At 36.5% G+C, this 23,449-nt stretch overlaps 5 protein-coding genes across 8 annotated transcripts; 1 reads left to right on the top strand and 4 right to left on the bottom strand.

Annotated features, from left to right (window-relative positions):
• Nucleotides 1-449: 449 nt before the first annotated feature.
• On the bottom strand, nucleotides 450-7,197 carry PHS2 (alpha-glucan phosphorylase 2). The gene is made up of 16 exons (XM_021423225.1): nucleotides 6,948-7,197; nucleotides 6,655-6,864; nucleotides 6,370-6,549; nucleotides 5,904-6,080; nucleotides 5,718-5,803; nucleotides 5,413-5,602; nucleotides 5,054-5,146; nucleotides 4,310-4,494; nucleotides 4,079-4,196; nucleotides 3,879-4,007; nucleotides 3,133-3,351; nucleotides 2,829-3,032; nucleotides 2,165-2,323; nucleotides 1,391-1,654; nucleotides 947-1,137; nucleotides 450-835 (listed from the first exon to the last, which is right to left on the bottom strand). Exons 2-16 carry the CDS (start codon nucleotides 6,844-6,846, stop codon nucleotides 709-711), a joined length of 2,514 nt encoding a protein of 837 aa, XP_021278900.1. The 5' UTR covers nucleotides 6,847-6,864; nucleotides 6,948-7,197; the 3' UTR covers nucleotides 450-708.
• A 939-nt stretch (nucleotides 7,198-8,136) lies between these two features.
• Nucleotides 8,137-12,801, bottom strand: CRCK1 (calmodulin-binding receptor-like cytoplasmic kinase 1). Of its 2 annotated transcripts, XM_089782856.1 has the most exons (8): nucleotides 12,741-12,801; nucleotides 12,548-12,603; nucleotides 11,718-11,971; nucleotides 11,296-11,546; nucleotides 10,811-10,979; nucleotides 10,446-10,535; nucleotides 9,827-10,125; nucleotides 8,137-8,703 (listed from the first exon to the last, which is right to left on the bottom strand). In XM_089782856.1, the coding sequence occupies exons 3-8, from the start codon at nucleotides 11,947-11,949 to the stop codon at nucleotides 8,392-8,394; spliced, it is 1,353 nt and encodes a 450-aa protein (XP_089638982.1). In that variant the 5' UTR covers nucleotides 11,950-11,971; nucleotides 12,548-12,603; nucleotides 12,741-12,801; the 3' UTR covers nucleotides 8,137-8,391. The 2 variants fall into 2 exon arrangements, with proteins under 2 accessions (XP_089638982.1, XP_021277968.1); XM_021422293.1 differs by lacking the exon at nucleotides 12,741-12,801 and having other exon boundaries at nucleotides 12,548-12,655.
• PHT4;3 (phosphate transporter 4;3) lies at nucleotides 12,718-16,962 on the bottom strand. 3 transcript variants are annotated; one of them, XM_021422291.2, is made up of 9 exons: nucleotides 16,434-16,953; nucleotides 15,713-15,939; nucleotides 15,204-15,567; nucleotides 14,785-14,829; nucleotides 14,533-14,679; nucleotides 14,227-14,364; nucleotides 14,099-14,132; nucleotides 13,419-13,598; nucleotides 12,718-13,018 (listed from the first exon to the last, which is right to left on the bottom strand). In XM_021422291.2, the coding sequence occupies exons 1-9, from the start codon at nucleotides 16,884-16,886 to the stop codon at nucleotides 13,008-13,010; spliced, it is 1,599 nt and encodes a 532-aa protein (XP_021277966.1). In that variant the 5' UTR covers nucleotides 16,887-16,953; the 3' UTR covers nucleotides 12,718-13,007. The 3 variants fall into 3 exon arrangements, 2 of the variants coding, with proteins under 2 accessions (XP_021277966.1, XP_021277967.1); XM_021422292.1 differs by having other exon boundaries at nucleotides 12,718-13,015; nucleotides 16,434-16,938; XR_002444836.2 differs by lacking the exon at nucleotides 12,718-13,018 and having other exon boundaries at nucleotides 13,495-13,598; nucleotides 14,227-14,398; nucleotides 16,434-16,962.
• LOC110411928 (homeobox prospero protein) lies at nucleotides 16,595-17,934 on the top strand. Its single transcript, XM_021422294.2, has 3 exons — nucleotides 16,595-16,709; nucleotides 17,082-17,225; nucleotides 17,340-17,934. The coding sequence occupies exons 2-3, from the start codon at nucleotides 17,192-17,194 to the stop codon at nucleotides 17,792-17,794; spliced, it is 489 nt and encodes a 162-aa protein (XP_021277969.1). The 5' UTR covers nucleotides 16,595-16,709; nucleotides 17,082-17,191; the 3' UTR covers nucleotides 17,795-17,934.
• Nucleotides 17,935-19,452: 1,518 nt separating this feature from the next.
• On the bottom strand, nucleotides 19,453-23,436 carry LOC110412438 (protein OCTOPUS-like). Its single transcript, XM_021422971.2, is given in 6 exon segments — nucleotides 19,453-20,049; nucleotides 20,051-20,181; nucleotides 20,184-21,158; nucleotides 21,161-21,264; nucleotides 21,266-21,437; nucleotides 23,343-23,436. Coding segments are annotated over 6 exon segments (1,830 nt in total). The 3' UTR covers nucleotides 19,453-19,695.
• Between the last annotated feature and the right edge of the window lie 13 nt (nucleotides 23,437-23,449).

Here is a 23,449-nt window from a genome sequence, read left to right as displayed (position 1 = left end):
AATAATAAAAATATCAATTAATTAAAATGGAGTTTTAGGGCTCTTCAGTCTTAAGGAATGAATTTCTTGCATCAGAAGAGCGGTGCGATAATCTACGAGACAGGTCCAACTTTCTATCAACAGATATTTACAGTCCCGACGCAGTACGGTCCCGTGCGAAGGAGTCAAATTCCAGCCCATGTGTCGCGGGTTCCACTGAGTCGACTCCAACCCAAAAATAATTGTGTCTATATAATCGGTATGACTTGTGCTTTATAGAATTTAAGGAAAGTTGTCCATTTCCCAGGAAAAAAGAAAAGAATTTTTAACATATTAAGTTTCTTCCATTTAACTTTTTTTTTTTTTTTATGAGAGTAAGATTTTTCAAAAAGTCATATTTTCCTATTAATCTGAGGGACGACCTGCCGACCCTAAACTACCACTTTCAAACGATGTCGAATGCTCAAAAATAGACTGAAAAATACGACATTATTTAACTAAAATACATATAGATTATGTATAATATTGTTAAATAAACAACAGTAAAGCCATTTAGTACAACACAACGTTATTAGTTTATTACACTTGTGACGAAATCAAGAACCAGAGCATCCTTCTGGCTTATTTGTTCTCTGCTTAAGACAAACGATTTTGGAATGCGAACCCCATTATTCTTTCTCCTTGTATGCTTCCACTACTTGAAAACCTGATCAGTGAGACTAGTAGGAACTATGGCACGCGGCATTCCTCTATGTTCCAGATATCCTTAGCATACTGAGCTATAGTCCGATCACTGCTGAACTTGCCACTGCCAGCAGTACTGAGTATAGACATCTTTAGCCACTTTTTCCTATCCCTGAAGGTGAAAGATATATGACATATACTATTTCAGGAACATGATATTAAAGGTTATGTAACTTGGCAACATTTAGATTTTTAGAAAAAAAAATGATCACCAATATCTTACTTGTAAACTTCATCTATTCTTGCTTGAGCATCCATGTAACTTGGGAAGTCGTGACCAACCAGGAAATAATCACCTCGACCATAACCTGAGTCACCCTCGAGAGAGTCAAGAAGTGGGTTGTAGTCATAACTTCCAAATGCTCCACTTCTTATGAATTGCTTGGCCTCTTCAAACCGAGGATCAGGTTTGAACTGTTGGATAGGAAAGAAACAATATCAGACAAGGGCTAGAAAATGCAATTACTAGCTCAAAGCGATGACTCTAAGCTCAAAATTTTTTTGCCAGCAGCTTCTTGTGGTTACAATACTGAATACCATGAGGCTGTGCATATTTTTAGCAAGTGATACGTTCACTGATTCTGTAACGTGTTTAGCATAAAGATTGGGCTACATAGCAGTCTTCTTCAGACTCATATATAGACAGAGATGTACAAAAAATCCATACCAATCCATTCTCTCTTTCCTTGCGCAACCTAGGGACTTCATCTGCTCTTGCACCAAATAAAAAGAAATTATCCTCCCCAATTTCCTCTCTGATTTCCACATTGGCACCATCTAGTGTTCCTATTATGAGGCAGCCGTTTAATGCGAATTTCATGTTGCTTGTCCCACTAGCCTCCATGCCTGCAGTACTAATATGTTGGGATAGCTCACTTCCTGGGATAAGCATTTCGGCTACGGATACATTATAATTTGGAACAAATACCACCTGAAATATTTTGCCATTAGTGAGAAGATTGAAATAAGATAAGTACATAAAATGCTATTTTGTAGCAGCAAGCCAACAAAATGGAATAAAAGAAGAACACCTCAAAATATAACTAAATGTTCTTCCCAGTGGCAACAGCTATTTAATTTCGTTTGCAAATTAATTAAATAAAGATTTATGATTCCTTATTCAAGAACAAGAGAGAGCAGTGTATAAGGAATGTCTGCATACAACCTATAAAATTTTTTTTTTTTATAATTACAGCCTATATGTACTTTGAATAGTGAAGAAGAATTAATTGCTTCTAAAGCCTTATTGAAGCTTTAGACTTAAACAATCATGATATCTTTGAAGTTGCAAACATAAGATACAACAGCATGCAGCAGTAAAAAGATTTCTGATTCAGAAAAAGTAAAAAGGACTTCACATGCTAGAGAAATAAACATATTGCACCCACGTACAATAAAAGACCTCAAAAGTTGAATGAAGAGTGAAAACTAATTAATTTACCTTCAAATAACTATTGACTTCAGGATCATTGTTGATTACCTCACCAACATCACTCACCAATTTGACTATTCTTTTAGCATTTGTATAAGTAGCAAATGCTTTCCCTCCAATCATAACAGTGCGGGGAGTTGTATTCGTCCGCTGCTCAGGACTCATCTCCTACAATAAATTAGTTTCAGAAAAGTTAATAAATTTCAGTGCATAAATCTTGCCACTTCAAGATATAAAGTTCAAATTAAGAGAACTTGTCATGTACATTATTTGGTAATTAACTATGCGTTGACGTAAGCATTAAGAACCAAAAAATTAAATAATAATTCAATGTGATGAATAAAACTGACTTATATCGCAGCTTTGTTACATATAGGATGCAATTAGCTTGGCATTATTATGCTTTATCTTAAGTTGTTTTAGCTGCATAATTTGATTCATTGTGATGCATCTGTGAACAAGTTATAAATATGGAGATAGCAATCAGATTGAAAAATTATGCATGTACCAATAGAAATAGAAGTTGTGACATGGATACAAGGATGATGAATTGATGATGTTTTCTTATTTGGTAGATTGCGTAAACATAACCACACTACAGTGGTTTGAATGCAATAAAATGAAATTTCATTAGGCAAACAAAATGTCAAGAAGAATCAGTATGGTTTGATACCTTTAACTTCTTGTACCTATAGATTGCACCCAAAATATTCAGCAGCTGTCTTTTGTACTCATGAATACGTTTAACTTGTATGTCAAATAAGCTGTTTGGGTCAATGCTTACTCCTGCTACACGCAATATGTACTGTGCCAAACGTTGTTTATTAGCCATCTTAGCAGATGCCCATTCATTTTGAAGATCTGCATTATCAGCAAGCTGTTGGAGCAGCATAAGTTCATGTGTAACATAATTGCAATTACTGGAACAGTGTTCTAAAAAAAAAAATCATACTCCAGAGATATATTTTGATACATACTTTTTGAAGACCGGAAAGTAGGTTGAGGTTGGTCACCCATTGGTCAGTTTTTAACCACTTGGTGATTATGTTACTGAGCTCTGGACTGCAAAAACAAAGCCACCGACGAGGAGTAATGCCATTAGTCTTATTTTGGAACTTGGTGGGCCACATAGAGACATAATCTGCAAATAACTCAGCCTTTAAGATGTCACTGTGTAGCTGGGCCACACCATTCACCTGAAAAGAGATCAGCAACGTAACTTACTTTGAAGAACATCTGATAAATCGCTGAACAGCTCAAAAGCAGAAATACTTTTGGTTCATGAAAGAAGAAAAAAACAGAGTTTTTTTTTTCCTCTTCTTTTTCTTTTCTATGGAGAAAAATGACCAAACAATAAAGAGACTTGAGGAAATATGAATAAGTACCATGTGAGAAAGCAAGATGTATTATTGAATCAAAAGGAGTTCAACTCAATGACAGGTCTATTGGAAAAACCATTCCTCAATAGCATTTAAAAGCTATTGCAGTTACTGACACTTTCACAAAATACAGGTTTAAGAAAATATATGTGCGTATGTATGTCCAATTATAAATTGCTTGGCTTTTGTTGTAGCAGGAAGCAGTTCATGACTATGCAGAAATAACTATTCAAATTTCTAATAACAATTTTAAGAAACCCAGTGATTTCAGGGAGAAAATAGAGCTGCATTAATGATCTGGAAAAATAACTTTATCCTTACACTGTTTTTGTAGAATAGCTTACCGTATGTGCAGATACCACACATAAGTTTGCCATCCTCACAACCGGCTTCTGGGGATTATGATCCAAAATGCGCATGCTAGAAAGCTTATGCTCAAGGTCAGGACGGGAGGCATTTATCATTGCAAGAAACTGTAAACACATAAAATTTGGGATTAGAATGCAGACTCAAACATATAGAAAGGAAAAGGCAAGTGAATTACCCTCTTGTCAATTTCCTCTATGATTTCCATGTGGCGAGGAAGAAGCTTCCACATTAGAGGTTGTGACCACTTCTCAAGTGCTTCAGGAAGGACAGTGTGATTGGTATAAGCAATTGTCCTGGTTCAGTTATTGACATTTAATACTTGTTATTTCAACAAACCTTGATGGCAATATGTGCCGGAAAGCAACAGAAGCTGCCATAAAACATTGTAGAAAGTACAACAAGGTACCTTGTTGTCACATCCCAAGCTTCATCCCACCCAAGTCCTTCATTGTCCATTAGTAAACGCATCAGCTCAGGAATCGCAAGTGTAGGATGAGTATCATTCAGCTGCACAGCAACCTTGCTGGGAAATTCAGACCATTGCCATAAGCCCTTTCCACTTCTTCTCTCCTTGAATCTGAGAATGATGTCCTGTAATAATTCCAACATTAAAACCAATATAAAAAAATTCTAGCAGAAAAATTAAAAACCCTGTTTTTAATTAAGTTCAGAACCGTGACATTGAAGAATTTGAGACAATTAGCTCAGCAAAAATTGCTAGCACAACTAAAATTGGGTTGGCATTCTTGATTGCAGCAACATAACCCTGCCTTCATCTACAGAGTTCATAGCACACTAAAATACTTGCAGATTTGAGCAGAAAAATCACCCTTGGAAGTATGACCAAGAAAAGCCTCAACATTTTCCTCTGATTTCAAATTCAACCTGTAAGTAGGTTCTTGAGTACAGATCATACTTTAATTCTATAAAGCATGCACTAATCTTTACATGCTGTTTTGACCACTAAGATATATTATTTAAATTTTTCTGTAGCTTTCAAAAGGTAAATTCTACAAAAGGGACCTTGGTGGTAATGAAAGAACACAGGGACCAAAGAGTTCCGTTTACAGGAAAAAGAAAAGGGAATATAAGAATCAAGGAACCAGAAACTGTGTAAAGGACGAAGGAAACAAAAACTGTATCAACTAACCTGTAATGATGAACTGCACAGGAAATATTGTTGTTTCAGACGTAATAGCTTCCCATTTTCAGTAGCATCTCCAGGATATAAGACAGCACATATCTGAGAGCAAAAAGTTCATTGACAATAAGCTCCAAGAAAACAGCAGTCGGATGCGTACATAAACGTAGCCTAAAAATTTTTCAGAAGCTTATATATATTAATCAACAAAATCTTAGAAGCTTGGAGATAATATCCTTTCTGTACCCAGAAACCAACAAAGTAATTAATCAATTTATATTTCCAAAATTAGTTGAGTTAATTCCCTCTGCAACATGAAGGCTGTTTCTTTCCAGCCCACCTTTCATTAAGGGATCTCGATAGTTCACCTGTTGAGCTCCAGAATGAAGTTTCGCAGCAGATTCATATTGTCCATCATTAAACTGAAACAGATTGAAATCCTCAGCACAAGCTTTTGCTTCCCAGAGGCGAAGACTAATTGTGTTCTTGGTCTTGTAGCCTGGAATTGGAACATCATAAGCCAGAGCTTGCACAACCTCTCCACCAACCCATTTTCGACTGCAATGCATTTAAAGCGAAAAACATCACTCAATGTAATCTATATTTTATGAAAACTGAAAAAGTAGAGAATGGCATTCAGACAATATATATTAAGTCTTAAATTAACACTTACAACCCATCTGGATTAACCTCAACACGACCAAAGAATCTGACAGGAAACACTACATCATGCCTAACAACTTCCCAAGGACTAAACTTCTGCAAAAATTCGCAATCAAAACAGAAGCATAAGTGTATAATCCAAGGAAATCTGGGCAATATTTACTACAACATAAAGGTGAAGTGCAACTGAAACAACCTCAAGCCAATCCTCAGCAATTTCCTCTTGTCCTTGTTTGGTGATCCGCTGCTTGAAAAGCCCATATTTGTACCTTAAACCGTATCCCCAAGCAGGCAAATTTAGTGTAGCCATGGAATCAAGAAAACAAGAAGCAAGCCTTCCCAAACCACCATTTCCAAGTGCAGCATCTTTCTCCTACAAATTTTGCAGTCCTCAATACAATGCACATTAAAAGGACTAAGAACAAAAGAAATCACCTTTCTGTAAATTGGAGTTAAGGTTTTATAGTTCTTTTGATTATCCGAACATAATCATTTCATATAAAAATAAATTATGAAATTTTGTTATTTAAAAACCTTTTTACTTTTAAATTTTTAGTTGTTCTATAGGATTACTATTAAAATGTTTTTTTTAACTTAAAAAAAAAAAGAAGTAACAAAATCAATGACTGAATAGCGCCATAGAAAGTCGATTTAGGAATTACCTGCTCAACAATCTCTTCGAGTTCATGTCCTAACTTATTCAAAGCATCGGCGTAAGCATCTTGAATGTTGAGATTCCCAATCGCATTAGTCAAAGCCCGTCCTTGAAGATATTCCATTGATAAGTAATAAGTTTGTTTCGGATCGGCTTTGTGAAAGTGAAGGAAGGTTTCATTCCATTGCTTCAAAAAATATCAAAACAAAGAGTTTCATAATTAGCCAAAAACAAAACTTTATAAAGAATATGAATACAAAAAACAGAAAACAAAAAAGGAATCATTAAATACTTTAATGAGACGATCGCGAACACTCTCGGCTGTAGCAAAGAAGGCTTGCTCCGGCTCGAACTTGAACGGCGAGAAATGAGGATTGAACTGCGCGTGGTAATTGATATTCGAAGCGATTCCCGTCGGCTCTTCGCTCAACGGATTCGCAACCGCCGGCACTTTTTCCGTTGCGGCTTTACCGTTTGCCGCCATCTACAAATTTCCGAGGCACTGAAAAATGCGAGAAAGATGAGAGAGAAACTTGAGTGAATGTAAAGAGAGTAGTGAGCAGTGACTCAGTGTCAAAGTCTTACAAGGATTCTTAAACCAAAGTTCCAAAATTTCCAAAGCAAGTTGCGAAATGAGATATTTTGGGGGGAATATGCGGAAGAGCTGAGATTTTTGACGGCAAAAGTAGAAAAAAGACAAGAAAGGAAACAGAGGGAAAATGGAAGTGATTTGAAAGAAGAAGGAAAAATATCAGAGAGACTGTGGAAGAGAGTTTCTTTTTGACATGAAGTGGGCAAAGCCACGCTAGTTAGCTTAATGGGATCGATTGGGTTTCTGGAAAGGCGCGGGGGACAAGTGACGGGACTCAAGGGAAAGCGCGCTCAACGAGATGGCTCAACCAACGGATCTGAGAAACGGGACGGGTCAATATCACGGGTTCCCTGTCTTTCCGAGCCTTTTTCGGTGATTGGGACCCAAGCCCATATCACGAAAACTGAATAGAATTAATTAAATTAACGGAAATATATTTTATATATCATTTTAAATAGTTAAATATAAATCCAACTTTTATTTCGTTGTTTTCATATTTAACTGATTAAAAAAATTCTTAGACTATTTAAATTTTTTAATTATTTAATAAAATTTAAATGATTTTTTATTTTTTTATTATATTTAATTAAGTTATTATATTTTTATTTAGAGTAAATAAATACATTGATGCTGATAATAAAAATTATTTTTTAAAATAGAACTTGGTGAATTCATGTTTAAAGTTGAGATTCATTATGATAATTTTAAATTTTAGTTTGATTACGATAGTTTAATTATAGTTAGATTATTATACCTTATCGAAATAGTCTTTTATATCAAATCTTAAATTAGGATAAAATTATTGGATTTGGTTCCATAGGTTAAAGAATATCAATTTTAATAGGCATGATTTAGGTCTAAATGGGATAAAGATAGTGAATTTAAAGATTGTTGCTATATATATAATATGTATTATTTTTATTCAGTTAAAATAAAAAAGGAATTATTAATCAATTTCCGATGACAGTGATAGAGATATTTTTCATATTTCTTCTAGTCCATTTTTGAATTGAAGTTTATATATTTTTCATCACCAGAATTGTTGATACTTAAAATCTCTCTCTTTTCAATATGAATTCAGTATTGGTTGTCTGAGTGAGAGGGGGCAGTGATGTGAAGGCCTTGATCATCTATAACCATAATTATACATGCAAAACAATAAATGAACAAAAATATCTGCAATAAAGTCAAAAGTGCAATTGTTTTACTTGTGAATTTGGGGCATAGAACAAACATTAGATTGGGAAAGCCATGCGCAAAGTCTGTGCAAGAAAATAAAAAGATTTGCTAGCTTTTATGGGTTGTACTACTCCTATTGAATAGAAAAAAAAGGCACATGCTGTATTCTTGGTTGTTTTGGGATTGGGACTTGATGAAGTTACAAAGAGAAAAGAATGGAAAATAATTGACAAACAATTCAAGAAATCACTCACTACTTCATGCAGAAATAAATCCATAGCTCTCATCCTCTTCTATTCCAAATAATTGCCTGTTAGTCTTTACATCTCTATCAGGAAAATTTGCAGAATGATGAGAGGCAGAAGAAGAGGCTTTTTCTTTGAAATCTTTGCGGATTCCCCACAATTCCTCCGCACACTTCTTCATGGATGGTCTAGATTGTCTCACTGGTGCAAGGCATCGGTAAGCCAGTTTCAGGACTCGCTCCACCACCATGTTTGATGCTGGACTTCTCCTTAGCCTTGGGTCCATGGCTATTACAAACTCTCCTTCCTTTAATCTCTTCATTGCCTGCACAAATAGAAAGCTCTCAGAGAATGTTCTAGTTGACAGCTTTCCCTCTATGCTTTCTAGATATTTTACAGATTTGCTCACTGGCAAATGGGCAATGTAACATCCCACATGTTTTCCAACAAAGATAATAATAGCATACACCAAGTCACCAGACTTGCAGTGGAGTTAGAACATCATTTCAATCCCCAACAAGTGGCCATAATACAAGGGAACAAGCCATATGATTATGTGACAAGCAATTGAAACTTTTCTGTCTTCATGTGACCATTGTGAAGGATCTTTCCCATGCAAATACCAGAAAGAAACTTTCTATTTTGTCTTAGAGAGCTAAAATGACATCATTCTTGTTTTAAGTAAAACAGCATCATGTGCAAGTCTAGAATTAACTAGGATACCTTGAAATAAGAATACAATGATAACCTCTAACCAACTTCTTTATCTTTAATTAGTAAACTAAATTGGATAATGGATACAGTTCCCTACAAGGCTACTCCTGACTTCTGTTTTCACTAATCTTTTACCCTTTTGAATTTACCACTACCAACATAAGTTATTCAGCAGGAAACAATTTAGGTTGTTGCAGATTGGTCAAAATCCTAAAATCCTGAAAACAGGATTAAGATTACAAGTCTAATTACATGAAGGAACTTGGTCATGAGTATAATTTGAACCAGCATCCTTTTAGGCATATGCTACTTTAAACCTAGATTCACCATAGGAGAGGAGGCTTAATAATAGGACTTTTATCTGCAACTTCTGGCATGCGCTTTTTACATAAAAGCACACATACAAAGAGCACTTATGTCTGTACGAATGTAATGGAAACAGTGCTTATATGCAGTGCAGATTATGCTTCACAAAGACTAAAAAGCATCATGGAAATCAATTTCCCTAATATGTGACACCTTCAAATGAGAAGCTAAATTACTGCCTTTTTTCATTTGCTAACATGCATGGTTCATGTCTTAGATGCTCCAAACCTTTGTTGAGATACAATCATGTTAATAAGAGCTATAAATACTCAGAGAAGTAAGCTCATCAATTAACTGCAAGTTCTAGAGCATCTCTGTGAAGAACCCGCATTTTCTTTGTAGTTCAGGGGGAAGTAGGTAATACTCACCCATCGTATCATTACTCTCTCCTTAACTGGCCTTCTTGGTTCTATTGGATATCTTCCGGTCATCAACTCCACGAGCACTACACCAAAGGAGTATACGTCACTTTTTTCAGTGAGCTGATACGTTCTGGTGTATTCAGGATCCACATAGCCTGCAGTTCCTTTGACTTGAGTAGAGATGTGGGTTGCACTGGGATTCTCCAAAGCAAGTCGTGCAAATCCAAAGTCTGCCACTTTGGCCCGAAGTTTCTCTGTGATAAGGATGTTCGATGCTTTTATGTCTCTATGGATTATAGGAGGATCTGTCAATTGAAAAAAACAGATTCAGTATCTTCAAAGCCTTTATTATCCAGATACATTGTCACAAAGAGTCATGTAATTGAGTCATTATTTGAGGTGCAATTGTGTTGAAACTGGCCCGCTGACCTTGCAAAAACAATCAACTGGTTCCAAATTTTTAAAAGAAGGATCCAGAAAATTTCTATAGTGCTACAATTTTGAGTTTGAACTTCACAAACTCATACCATGGTATCAGGTAAAGAGTAAGATACCAACTCTTTGAATCATTTTGCAGACAAGGAAATGCCTAATGACGTATAAACTAGAAAGGTATTAGGAATACCTGTGTACGTGTGAAGATACGTAATTGCATGAGCAACATCAATTGCAATGTCCAGACGTTCCCCAATTTCAAGCCCATTTACCCTAACAGCTGCATTAAGAAAAGATTTCTTATTAGTTAATGCTAACATTAAACTATATTGTACTTAACTATATCTTGTTATGTGAGCCATTGAAGCTATTAAATTGGGAATCAAACCTCTCTCTTTTTTATTTTGACCACTTTCCTTTAGCTTCCTACTTTCAGTCATAAATTACAGTGTCTAAATCAACACTTAAATTTCCAAAAATGAAGTATCTATCTCCTGTTCCTGCTTTCCCTGACTCTAGTTTCAGTACTTTCAGAGTGTGAAACTTGTTCCTTACCATCAAGATGTTCTCGAAGATTTCCATTTCCAACATATTCAACCACTATGATCTGCTCGTCTCCATGCTCCAGAAATCCAAATAACCTTACTAAGTTCAGATGTTCAATCTTTGATAATGTAAGTATTTCATTCTTGAATTGCAGTGATAAGCCCTGGTCATACTTGTCCTGTCACAGATTAGATGATTGAGTACACATGTACTAAATGATTGAGCATCTATTTTTCAAGGCTATTAGCATATAATTTGATCATTTAGTGCATATAAGTACAAAATGGTTGACCATTTATGCTAATATAAAGGGTCTTAGTATGTAATTTCAGAAGGATCCCCGTGGTTTCTTACGTTCTATTCCTGCTTCATCCCCGATTGATAATCTAGCAAATTTACGTACCAGCAATGCCTGATGGCTATGGTAATTCATTTTATAAGACCAGACAAATCTACTTCATTTACAAACGTTGAAAACATGCATACTAGCGTACCTTTTTAGCACGCTTGACAGCAACAAGAGATCCATCCTTGAGCCTCCCTCTATAAACCGTTCCAAACCCACCTTCCCCAATTTTATTTCCTGGAGAGAAATTCCCAGTTGCCTTACAAATCTCTTCAAAGGAGAAATCGGGTGTTGGAATATGTCCACTGACAGAATTGGAAGAACCATACGAATCAAAGGACTTCAACATTCCTGAGTTCCTAACATCACTTCCTGCCGAACGATCTGTTGAAGTTGAAACTGCAAAACATAAGAAAGCTCATGGTCAGTGGATATATATCATTTTCACACAACTTTTTATTGCTGCTGCCGAACATATATCCATTGTATTAATGGCTGAAAGCTCCTTGGCTACTTATGTTTTGTGTTCATTTATTCAACAAGAAAAGAAACGAAACCAGCAAAACTCACAGGAACATCTTTTGACTTGGTTGTTCGTTCTGTTGACATCTGCAATAGCCTTTTTCCTTCTCCTAAATAGCGATCCTGTGAAAACTCCAGCTAGTTTCCTGGACGCAGCTTTGAAGTAGTTCCGGACAGAGTGAGTTTTATGTTGATTCTTGTCGGAGTTTTTGTCAGGCAGATCGTGACCCTGTATTCCTAGACTTGATTGGAGGTTACTTGGATGCAGTGCTTTCTTCATTTTCAGAGCTTACGGCCCTTTCCTGAGGTCAGTTTGATCAGGTCTGGCCGTTGCCCAAAGTAAAAGTAAAAGCAACATTGTCTCATTGCTTAAGGATATGGATTTTTTTTTATGGCAGTGACCAAATCAAGCAGATAAATCTCGTTTTCTTGTGGAGCCGGCCAGCAACGCAAGTATGTTAATATCTAAACACAACTAGTAGCATATGCAGTTTGCACCTTAAATGCAATTCGATGTGACTAAACGGCCCAAAGCCCAAATCAAAAGATTCGAATTAGTCCCCCGTTGTACAGGAAAGGTTGCCCATCTTTCTTTCTTGTCACTTGTTACTTTTTAGCAAGGCTACATCATTGGTAATTAGAGGTGCAACCAATAGTTTGTCGGCTACTATAGCAGTTGGGCTCATTCCGGTCAAGGACAGCACACAGCAGTCGCTATATAACTTTAATATGTACGACTAAGATAATAGGCCAAGGTTTATCACTAGGACGAGTGTGTCTCATGGGCTCCCAGTCCCTCGCCTCATCGTGGGGCGGCTACAGGTTTATCTCAAAGAAATTAAGTTTCAAACTCAAAGTCAATTAGTCAGTTCACTTACATGTAAAAGAGTATATGCAATGGCGGTCCTTTTCTTCGAACGTACAGCAATTCATACTGTGGGTAGCCCAAAACAGAACACTGATGTCTCAGGTCAACCAGAGGGCAGAGTCAACCCCATCTTTAGAAGAAAGATACACATACATGAATGAATGGAAACAGGCAGTGAGATTAAAGCTTCAAGCATTTATCACCTATATTTGAGTTAAACCCTGACTGCACTGGAACATCAGATTCTCCATATGGCTCAGGACGGTAAAAATCGTGTACTGTACATTTCTTTGGCTTTCTACAGGAAATTAACAGGAAGATTATTTCTTTTTTACAGGATCTACTGCTCAACATTGTTTACGGCTCGAAAAAAAAAAGAAGAAAAAAACAACTTTGCTCCCCTTGTTGCAGTAGATGACTCCACAATCCATCACCAACACAGGTTTACAGCGAGCAGTCCAAAACCTTGTTCATGAAACTGCTGACCACAAATTATAAATGCAACCAATTAACAACATAAAGAGCGCGTAGATGTTAGGATTAAACAAGTGACACAGCCAGTCAGCTTATAATCACACTTTTGGTAAAGATGCTTGATCTTTCTAAATAAAACTAATTCACAACTTTATGTGTACGGTTAATTTTCTCTTTGTAGTTTTTTATAGTCAGCTATTATTTATATCTTAGAATTTAAGCATCCTGTTATTGCAAAGAACTATTGGCATGTTGAAATAATAGCACTGAGTTCCACAATGGCAGAATGTATTATGACCTTAGTACCAGGTTGGAGGTGTTTGGGGGTTTATTTGAAATGGCTTGTCAAAGAAAGTAAAAGAAAAGCAAACTAAAGAATCATTAGAACAACTGGTTATGATACTGACCAGTTTCATCAAAGTTGACTCTCTCTCCAGTGGAAAAGATATTGTAGAAAAGAGCCGCTAGAAAGTATAAGAGTGAAGTGAGGAATAAAAATCCTTGGAATGATCCCACCAATTCAACAAAGAAACCAGCTCCAACTGTTCCCAGAATAGCAGCAAATGTTCCGGCAGTATTTGAAATTCCTAAGGTCAGAAATAAAAGCAATCATTGTATGAACTTAACCAACCTGTATATTTCTCCAGCCAAAACAAGAAACAAACTGGAAACTTTTCTTATTTTTCACTAGAATCTGAAAACAGAATATGCTCCTCCTAATAAATTCATTTATTTGTCATTAGAATTACAATGTAATTAGCATGCTCAAGTTCATTTCTTCAGAAATGATACTGGAAGTCCATGTACCAAGATAATTGTTTATGCTTAACAATTTACTTTCTTATCAATAAACACAGGCAATGTGCTCATATACACATAGTATGGAGGAGTTAGCATCTACATTAAGAGCATAACAATAAGTGTTTAAAGCAGTGTAACAATGATTTACATTTTGATGGACAAATTTGACAAGAACTATTCCTTTGCAACATGAAGTTTATCACTTAAGGCAGTTTGCTCTTGAAATTTTCATATGAAGAAAGCAATCAAACAAAAAATACATGATGATGGAAATGAATTATCGTACCATGTAAAACACCAGAATAATGTGGAGCAATCTCCTGGTAATAGAATTGAAAGGGAGAAAGTTAGGCGAATGTGAAAAATTCATTTGATCTTATAGTTTAACTTTTGAAAATAAGTGATTTATCTGACCTGAAGGTTAACAAGGAAACCACAGTGACTGAATGCTTTCAGCCCAACAGCTAAACTAAGCCAAGCAGAAGCAGTCGATGGACTTTTTGCTGCAGTTAAACCAATCAGAGCAATCGCAGGACCAATAAAACCAATGGACTGCAGATAAGATACAGATTGGATGCTTAGCAAGCTGAAAGAAAGTTCAAAGAACCAAATGACTAATGGCGAACAACCACCACAAGAAAAGGAGGTAAAAGCACAATTAACCATAGTATAACTGACCCATTTTTTAAAGTCAATAGTATCATTTTCTCCCAAAATTACCTGCATGATCTTGCGAGTCAAAGTGATACTGGTACCATTCCGTATCAATGTGTCTGACCATAAACCAGCCAAGTATCCTGTCAATGCCATCATGCTCCATGGAACAGCACTAAACCATGCTGCTTGTCTGAGATCAACATGATGAACCTATGCCAAAATGGTCCTTATTTGCACCTTATTCTAAAGACAGTAAGGCTACATTTACTCACCCATCACAAAATGAACAGCTCATAGTTAACTTTTACCCCTTACCGAGTTAAAGTAGATAGGCATCCATGAAAGAATAACGAAAAAGCCCTGCAAAAATTTTTTAATGAAAAGGTTAGAGTATTTGCAGGTGTGTAAAACTAAGTGACTGAAACATATATAATCTAATGAGAATTTTACATTGGTAGAAAACTATTTTGCCCAGTTAATGTGATTTCAGCCTGTAATGCATCCAATTCATATAAATGTTTAGGTTGACTCAAATTTCCTTTGTGTTGGGGGGAGGGGGTGTAGTGTGTTTATGTAGGCTGTTGAGGCAAGGCAACAGCATCTTGTTTGAAATTAGAAAAAGACTCAAGGCAGAATGGTCAGAGAGCATGGTTACAAGCTACATAATCAGACCATATTTAGAAAATCATTAACATAGTTGTGTAATAAGCTACAGGGAAAGGAATGTGCATTACCCAGCTATGCATGGAATTTGCAACAATTAGAGACCATGTTGGCATTTTAGAAAGCAACCTTCTGAATGGAGGGATCATTTTTGTCTTAGGTTTGTTCTCCACTGCATGAGATTTCGGCCTCTTGTTCATGATGTAGTCCAGTTCGTATTTTGATATCTGGGAACTTCTATCAGGAGTACTTGATGTTGCAGATAACCAAACTAAAACCCAAAGAAATCCACACAGTCCAAATATCACAAATGGTCCAAATATACCACCTTGGGACATGAGAATTGGGGACAAAGTGAGTCCTATTGCATTTCCAAGCTGAAATCCAGCCATTGCCATTGCAACAGCCCTGGCACGTTCTGTTGGCGGAAACCATCTAAAACAAAAAGTATGCACAATGTTCAACAATTAGGATTCATCATATTGTTACAATGAAAATGAACTTGCTTGAAGGCACATGATTTATATCATCAATTTATGGTGATCATCATCAAACGGTAAAATAAGCAGAACATCAATACCTTGCCACCATGTTGTTCATGCATGGAAGAGCCACACCTTCTGCAACACCAAGCATAGCCCTTGCAAAAAGTAATGCCCACAAAGAGTTTTCAGCTGCCCATGGTGTAAGAAATGTAGCTAATGACCACAATGTCACTCCCCATGCCATTACTACCTTACCACCATAATAGTCCACTAATGTACCTCCTGCTATCGGTGAAATCAAGTATCCCCACAGAAAAGATGACTGCAACAAATTTTAACACTTAGTAACTTTTTAAACGTTATTACCCAAGTTTGATTATGTAATAAAAACCACTTGCCTAAAAGCTTATTTCTATAGACTAATTCGAAGAAAGTACAGCAACAAACAAGTCTCAATTTAAGGCTCGCTTTGGTTGTTACCTTTACTACCTGCACTCTGCTTCCTACAAAGTTGTTAAAAAGCAAAAGTACATGGTAGAAGAGAAAATAATAATTGATTTTAAATGTACTACAAATTCAAACAAAATTAGAATAAAGAAAAGAAAATAATGCGTTTAGTTCTCCCAAAAAAGGTTAAATTTTGACTACAACATTTATCTCATTCCTAATCAAAAACAATTCTTTTTTTCTCCAAATTCATACACTGACCAATTTCTTTAGCAAATTATAGTGCAATTTACTATCCTTTAAGTTTCAAAGCAACAATAATCGAATATTTCATCAAGAGAAGCAAAAGAAAAGCACTAAAAGAGCCACCTGAACAATGCCGGAAAACGAACGGCTCCAGCCATGAGCAAGCGACAACGGCACAATCGCCACTGACATCACGACTCTATCCGCATTACAGAGCGCCAGAGCTAAAGCCAGCATCGCCACCACTTTAACACGCTCGGACGTGATAAACTCAGCGAAACTCGACGACTCAGTCCCGCCTTTGTTCGGCAAAGAACCGAACTGAGCATCGTTGGATGAAACCCTAACTCGACGAGATAGAATCCTCCTTGACTCACCCGAGTCGTCTCGAAGCTGCTGGTGAGCTCTCAAACCGGTCCTCGAATTTACACTTCCAAAGCATTTAAGCTTTGAAGATTCAATTAAACAAGAAGTTAATTGAGGTTTAAATTGCTTAGCTTCGACAAATTTACGATTTTGAAAGCTCGCAAGAGAAAAACTGCGTATCGGTCGACTTAAACAGAGTGTAGAGTTCATCGTTGAAGTGGCCGCCGAGTGCTGACTCGTGAAGCCGTAGCCGCCTTGTTTATACTTTATATACGTTAATCTTACTAAATGACTCAATTACCCCTACCTTTCCCTTGAAGTGTACAAAGTAGTTTTTGGAAACTGTAGGGATAAATTTGGAAGTTTAGAAACTGCCTAATGCTCTTATGATCTTATCGTTAACAGAAATTAGATAAGGTGGGCTTCCCTCCGATCGTTTTATCATGCGACAGACTGAAACTATTCCTTGATCAGCGGATTTGGATAGTTTTATCAAGGTTCGGTTTTTCCCAAAAATGACTCGGAAACGATATCAAGAAACCCAAGCAGGTAAATTCCAATGTCAAGTTTGAACATATTTAGTAGTATTATTTTCTTTACATTGGTTGGCTTGAACCTGTTCGATCAAAAGGCTGAATGAAACCAGTTTTACCAAATTTTCAGGCTTCCAGTTGTTGAAATCGATAAATGCGGACAAGTATTTGAAGAAGATAGGATTAGGCAAAGAAGACTACCACTTTTGGAAGCAAGTTGGGAAGGCACTGCTGTGCACTTACACTCTCTTCGGCGTCGCGTGGCTTTACAACGAAACTTCCCCACTGGGGTGGTGGACGTTGAAGCCTAGGCCGAAGGAAGAGAGAGAGCTAGCCCATTTATATGAGCGGAGGGAGTTTCCTTATCCTGGTGACGCTGAGGCAATGGAAGAGTTTGTTGCTAAAGGAGGCATGATTGGAACTACCATTGGTCCTAAAGGGATCGTAGAAACGGATAAAGATTCCTTTAATTATCAGAAGGAGATGCAGAACAAGAAGTTTGAGCAGGAAGCATTAAAGCTGTGGCTCAGGATGAGGAATGAGGTTGTTGCAGAGCTTCAGGAGAAAGGGTATGATGTTGAGTGAGTGCTTCCTACTATAGCATTTAGTGAATCTGTGAGGGTTTCTGTATGCATTTCTATATATCTTGTTTGAATATTGAGTTTCGTGGACGATCTCAGTTATGTTTAATATCCATGTCTTGTTAACCCTTTTAAATGCTGCAACATTTCATCTCATTCTTGCTAGTTAAGCTAAGTGCAAGCAGCAACGTCCTCTGGTTTTTACTCATGCAAATAGAGCAGAGTCAAAATGGACATGAAGTGAAGGTGATTTGTGCTTTGCCTTGTCCACTTTTGCACTGGAATTTTTCCATTGGCATTATCCTTCATCTGGAATGAATTACCCTTCGGAAATTTCCAAGGTAAACAAAATTTCTGGCAAACAAAAGTTATCAGAATCCATGTGGACAGCTTGCACGTGGAATTATGGAACTTGAAAGATATAACAGATAAGTGGTGTTGCGATCGGATTTGTCGGTTGGTGAAAGTATATTTCATTGAATGGACGAATGATTATTGATCTTGGTATTTGGGAAGACCGTCGACTGGTCCTTTTCGGGAAGGAGGTCGTTATAGAGAGAAGGCACTTTTCTTATCTGCTATGTTCTTTTGTGGGACAAATAACAAGGTGAAAGTTGCCACTCAAGATTTTGGTTTTACATGTGAGAACTAGAATATGCAATGAGATGTTTCCTATGTCTAAAACAAGTCCACCCATTGACTAGATCCATCTTAAAAGATAAATGGGAACTTTACTATGCTGTGGCCAAATGAGAAAAAAAGGAGGTAGTGTTGGCTACGTAGGGGTGCATTGATGCTTGCACCATTCACGGTTATAACTGATATAAGTAGCAAGTTTCCAAACCAGCTGCAGAAAACATGGGCTTAAGCAAAACAACTTGTGACAATGAAATAGTAGAAAACACTGAATGAGTTGCTCTAATCAGTTTCCATAGATGGTAGACCTAAATGCATGAAAGGATGCCCTGCAGACGGATGAAATCCAGAATGCATAGCTTAGTACGTTTGAAAAAGTAGAAAACTTAGACTCGCATTTTAAGAGTATCAGGTAACTCATTAAGACGTGGCAATGATCAATGAATTCATTGATATTAAGTAATGTAGATTTTGGAGTAATTAAGGGAGCATCAGGTCAATTTCGTGAAAATGCTCAAGAAAGGCTTTCTTTGAGTCTTTGTCAAACATCTAGCTAAGCCATCACATCATGTTAAACATCCTAAGGCAACTCCGTTGTTTGCTACAGTTGAGTATGACAGCTCCACCAAAACATACCAGTTTCAGTAGAGATCCAATTGTCATGAAGAAGTCAAGGCAGTGTCTCACTCATTTTTCACTATACATGAAAGCAAAAGCAAAGTAGACTGAAAAGATGCATAACATCATCAACAATTGTCCTGCAGGGACTTTGATCAAAAAGGAAATTAACATGCAGAAGACAACAACAAAAAAAAACCTTAACGTCCTCGTAAGTAATCCTATCCTAGTTATCTATCTTCACAGCCTTGAATGTTCAAGCTGACAAGCAAATGGTAATTTTAACACATTCAGCTCATAGTCATTCGGATAACAAGTTTCACAAACATTTAACAATTCTACAAGAAAGGATCAAACAGGGAACCGACGAGTCCTTGCCATCACTGAAGAAAGGGGCAAAAAATGTGAACAAAGTGATTTCATTTCTTGTAGTAAATACTAAGCTACATTTCAGCAACAATTCTCACTATACTAACAATATGAAAACACTGTTTCATTTTTTGCATTGCTGCGTTATTAGAAAAACATATGCTTAGCACAAGAAAGATGACCATATGATCTGATGTTTTTTTTTATCTATAGAACATGGAGAGACACATTCATTCACGTTTTTACAACATAATATCTTACTCATAACAAATTCAAGCACCATTACAGTACGCTCCCACCTACAGAGTGTGGGTTTTTTAGCCTACTCATTCCAGATTTGCTTCTCCGATAGCTCCTCATCGGCGTCAAGTAAAATCGCAATAGCCCATTATCATGGTTGTTAGGAGAATACCTGACACTCCTATTCTGCTGCAGCACAAATTTCTCCCTTCTCTTCTCACCATCATCTTTAGACGGGGTCACACTCATTCCATAGAAAGCTGATCCATCCACGGAATTCCTAGCACTAACACTATAGCTCCGCATAAGCTTCTGGCTTACAACACTCCCATTTGCGTCTCCATTCGCCACCCTTCTTAACTTCTGCAAAGACTCCGCTAGTGTCCCGTCAGCCACAATTCTCTATACCTTTACCTTCATCTCCATGAGCCAACCCCCTCAGCTTTTGCAATGACTCCGCCAGTGTCCCTTCACCTCCATTTCCTCCAATACCTCTATCTTCATCTCCATTAGCCACCCTCCTAACGTTTGCAACGACTCTGCTAGCCTCCTATCACCCACATCCCCTCCAATACTCCTTTCTTCATCTTCAAATTCACTCTGTTTTCGCCTCTGTATCAAACCCCAGATGTTCCAAATATTTTTCCACTTCCTTGCCTTCTTCAAATCAAACCCTTTTTGGCCAACCCCAGCAGTAACAAACTCAACATCCTTCGAACCAGATTCCACACTCGAATACCAATTGGAATCCCTCAGTTCCTTCTCGGTAACTAACAGTTTCGCCCCGTGAAACAACCCAACAGTCTCAGGAGACACTTTAGCATTCGAAATCGAAGATTTAACTTCATCAGCTTCCCCCAAACTAATCTTCCTATTCGACCCTGACCGGTCGAAACTTCTCCTCCTTCTAGTCAAAGAATCCGCATAATAATCTCTCGTTTGAGCTGACCCACCAGGGCTACTCCTTTCTTCCTCTTTTACAACACTCAATCTCTCTTCCCCAACATTCCCTTCTTCATTAACCTTGGGATTCTGTTTCCCAATCAAATAACCATCCCAAGAAACCCTTGGCTCATCAAAAGAAAACCTTGAATCATCGACAGACAAACGGCCAATATCAACCGACAATCTAGGATCAGTATCACAAGATCTTCTCCCAAACAACCCATATTCCCCGATCTCCGATTGAGTGTCTCTCAATCCCCTTTTATTCACCTTATCAAGAACCAAACCCTCAATTTTCTCCTTCTTTTTGCCCTGTTTTTTCCTCCATTCCCTCAATTTCTTGCTAAAGACCGAAGCTGCTTCCCACAAAGATTTCCCTGAAGTTTTTTTTCTTCCCCATTCGAGATCTATGAATTCTTTCACCGTTTTCAACTCTCCTTCTTCTTCTTCTTCTTCTTCTTCAAAGCCTTGAAAAGCTTCAACTTTTGAAGGAGGGTGGTTGGGATTGAGAGTTTTTATTTTGTCATCTATGGCGAAAAGGTCGTGGAGGGTATTGTGAGCCTTACGTCACAAGATTTACGGCGGGGCTCGGAGGTGGCGGAGGAAGAGGATGGGTTAGGGCCACCGGAGCAGGACTTGGAGCGGCGGAACTGGGAGGTTGAGGAAAGTAGGGGGTCGTGGCGGTAGGGAGTTGTTTTGGATGCCGGCAAGGCGTTCTCGTAGACATGCTGCGCAGAAAGCCGGTGATGGGTGTGGTGGTGGGTGGCGGTTGCAGGTTGAGAGACGCTGTCTGTGGTGGTGGTGGGCTGGAGAGTCATGGCTTGAGAAGAGGCAATGAGCTCATGCTCAGAGAAAAAAAAAGAAAAAAAGAGAGAGACAGAATGTACTACACTGAAGATTAATGCGTTTGGGAGAGAGAACTAAGATTTGGAAGAGAAGCTAAATAGAAATGGGAAAACGGAAAACCCTGGATAAACCCTTTCTATTTTGGGTTTTATTATCCAATACTCTCTCTAAAATTGGGTTAATTTCTTCTTTTTCTTTTATATATATTTTCTTATTTTTCTTTTCTTCCAAACGATGATATTTGCCATCTTATACACACAAAATCAATAATGGGGCTTGAAAATATTGGTTCTAATCTAACGATATGACAACAATTTGTTTTTTGTACACTAATGTTATATGCAAAATAAATGGTATTCATCACATACATCATTTCTTTTAATTGATTTTCTTGGTGTGGGGACAAAATAATACATCTTCAAAACATATAAAAAAAAATAAAATAAAACATATTATTAAATCCCATTTCATACATCTACCCAAACTCACATTAAGCATAAATAATCTCTTTTTCTTTTCTTTTTCATTGAAAAAAACTCCAGTCTTTCGTTTTTAGGATATGCTTAAATGAAATATTTTTTTTCTTTTTTAGAATCTAATATTACAAATTTATTTTCATAATTTTTTATTTTTTCATATTAAAGAGCATTGAATAATTATATTATAATTTTTTTAATTTTAATACAAAATACATCAAAATCAAAATTTTTATTTTAATTTTCGTAAAAATTAAAAAGAGATAAAGAAAAACAAACTCTAGAGAGTAATTAATAGTATTCTATTATGTATTAAGACTCTGATTTCAAAACTTCTTTGTTGCTTTTTTTTTTTTTTTGACCAAAATCTAAGTTCAAGGGAGGAACATTTGGGAGATTTGTTCTCTACTTAGGACTCTTTGAGAATAGAGTCCAAAAACTGCTTTGGATTTTGGTGTAATTTTTAAATGGGAAATACCCATAAGCCCAAAGATGCTTCCAACTGCTATTTCTCGGTGTCTCTTAAATTATGGAAGTCAACTCTTCCAAGGCGGATCATTAGCATAGAAATCCACACACTTTGTTTTCATTCCATAAAGTGTGTTTTTAACAATCGAGGTTAAGTTTTTTTTTTTTTTTGAGAGACAATAATAACCTTTTTATTACTATAAAAGATTTTGTTTAACAAAAACCTTCACACAAATGTATATAGTGTTATTCATGATATAGTTAAAGCAATAATATTTGGAAAAATTATAATTTATTTATGAAAATTTAAATAATTTTACATTTTTTGTTACATTCAATCAATTTTTTATATTTTTCGTTTGAGCCAAATGAGTTATTACAATTAATTTTAAATTAATTATTTATTAATTAAAATATTATTTATTATTTTATATTATGTAAATGTTAACATGTTACGATGAATTGTGACATGACATGCTTAATAAGATCACATGATATTTTTATCTTTCTTGTCATGTCTATGTTAATATCACATCAACCTCATATGTTAATAAATAAAAAATAATATATGATATTTTGATTAATGATAATTAATTAATTATTAATTATAAAAATATATTTAATTTAAAATAAAAATATAAAAACTCGGTTGCACTAGATAGAAAAATAAAAATTATTTTAATTTTTTAAAATAAATATGTAAAAAAACTTAAAATTAGAATGTAATTGTCACCCATCAATTGAACAAAATCAAAACTTAATCGTAAGAATTTAAAATTCTTAAGATTAGAGTTTTGGGAAGAATGGATGTACTTGTCCCTCAAATTAGACAAGGCCAATCATGGGCTGAAGACTAGCCGAACCCAGTCACGGCCAGTAAGGTCCTTTGTAGTCTTTTAAAAGTAATTGGGCTGAACAGGCTTTAGCCCACCAACAAGCCTAGAATGAAAAGACCGGGCTGAAACGGAGTCCAAGACCGATCCTCCTGACTGGCATGTCCAGGTCCAATCCAACTCAACCTGATTGAATTACTGGTAACTGGCAACATTATTTAACCACCT

The sequence above is a fragment of the Theobroma umbraticum genome, unplaced genomic scaffold, assembly GCF_002168275.2.
Source record: "Theobroma umbraticum cultivar Fairchild unplaced genomic scaffold, ASM216827v3 scaffold_95.0, whole genome shotgun sequence".
In the NCBI taxonomy this organism is placed as follows: domain Eukaryota; kingdom Viridiplantae; phylum Streptophyta; class Magnoliopsida; order Malvales; family Malvaceae; genus Theobroma; species Theobroma umbraticum.
The sequence above is the reverse complement of the archived record's forward strand: the minus strand, read 5'-3'. Positions and strand labels throughout refer to the sequence as shown.

Coding starts and splice junctions, on each gene's coding strand:
- PHS2 (XM_021423225.1), bottom strand. CDS start 6,846: ATGGCGGCAAACGGTAAAGCCGCAACGGAAAAAGTGCCGGCGGTTGCG. Junction 4,495..5,053: donor TGTGCAGTTCATCATTACAG/GTTAGTTGATAC, acceptor GAATTATTACAG/GACATCATTCTCAGATTCAA. Junction 2,324..2,828: donor ATAGGTACAAGAAGTTAAAG/GTATCAAACCAT, acceptor AATTTATTGTAG/GAGATGAGTCCTGAGCAGCG.
- CRCK1 (XM_089782856.1), bottom strand. CDS start 11,949: ATGAAGAAAGCACTGCATCCAAGTAACCTCCAATCAAGTCTAGGAATA. Junction 10,980..11,295: donor CTGTCAAGCGTGCTAAAAAG/GTACGCTAGTAT, acceptor AATCTGTGACAG/GACAAGTATGACCAGGGCTT. Junction 10,536..10,810: donor TCTTCGAGAACATCTTGATG/GTAAGGAACAAG, acceptor TTCTTAATGCAG/CTGTTAGGGTAAATGGGCTT.
- LOC110411928 (XM_021422294.2), top strand. CDS start 17,192: ATGACTCGGAAACGATATCAAGAAACCCAAGCAG. Junction 17,226..17,339: donor ATATCAAGAAACCCAAGCAG/GTAAATTCCAAT, acceptor CCAAATTTTCAG/GCTTCCAGTTGTTGAAATCG.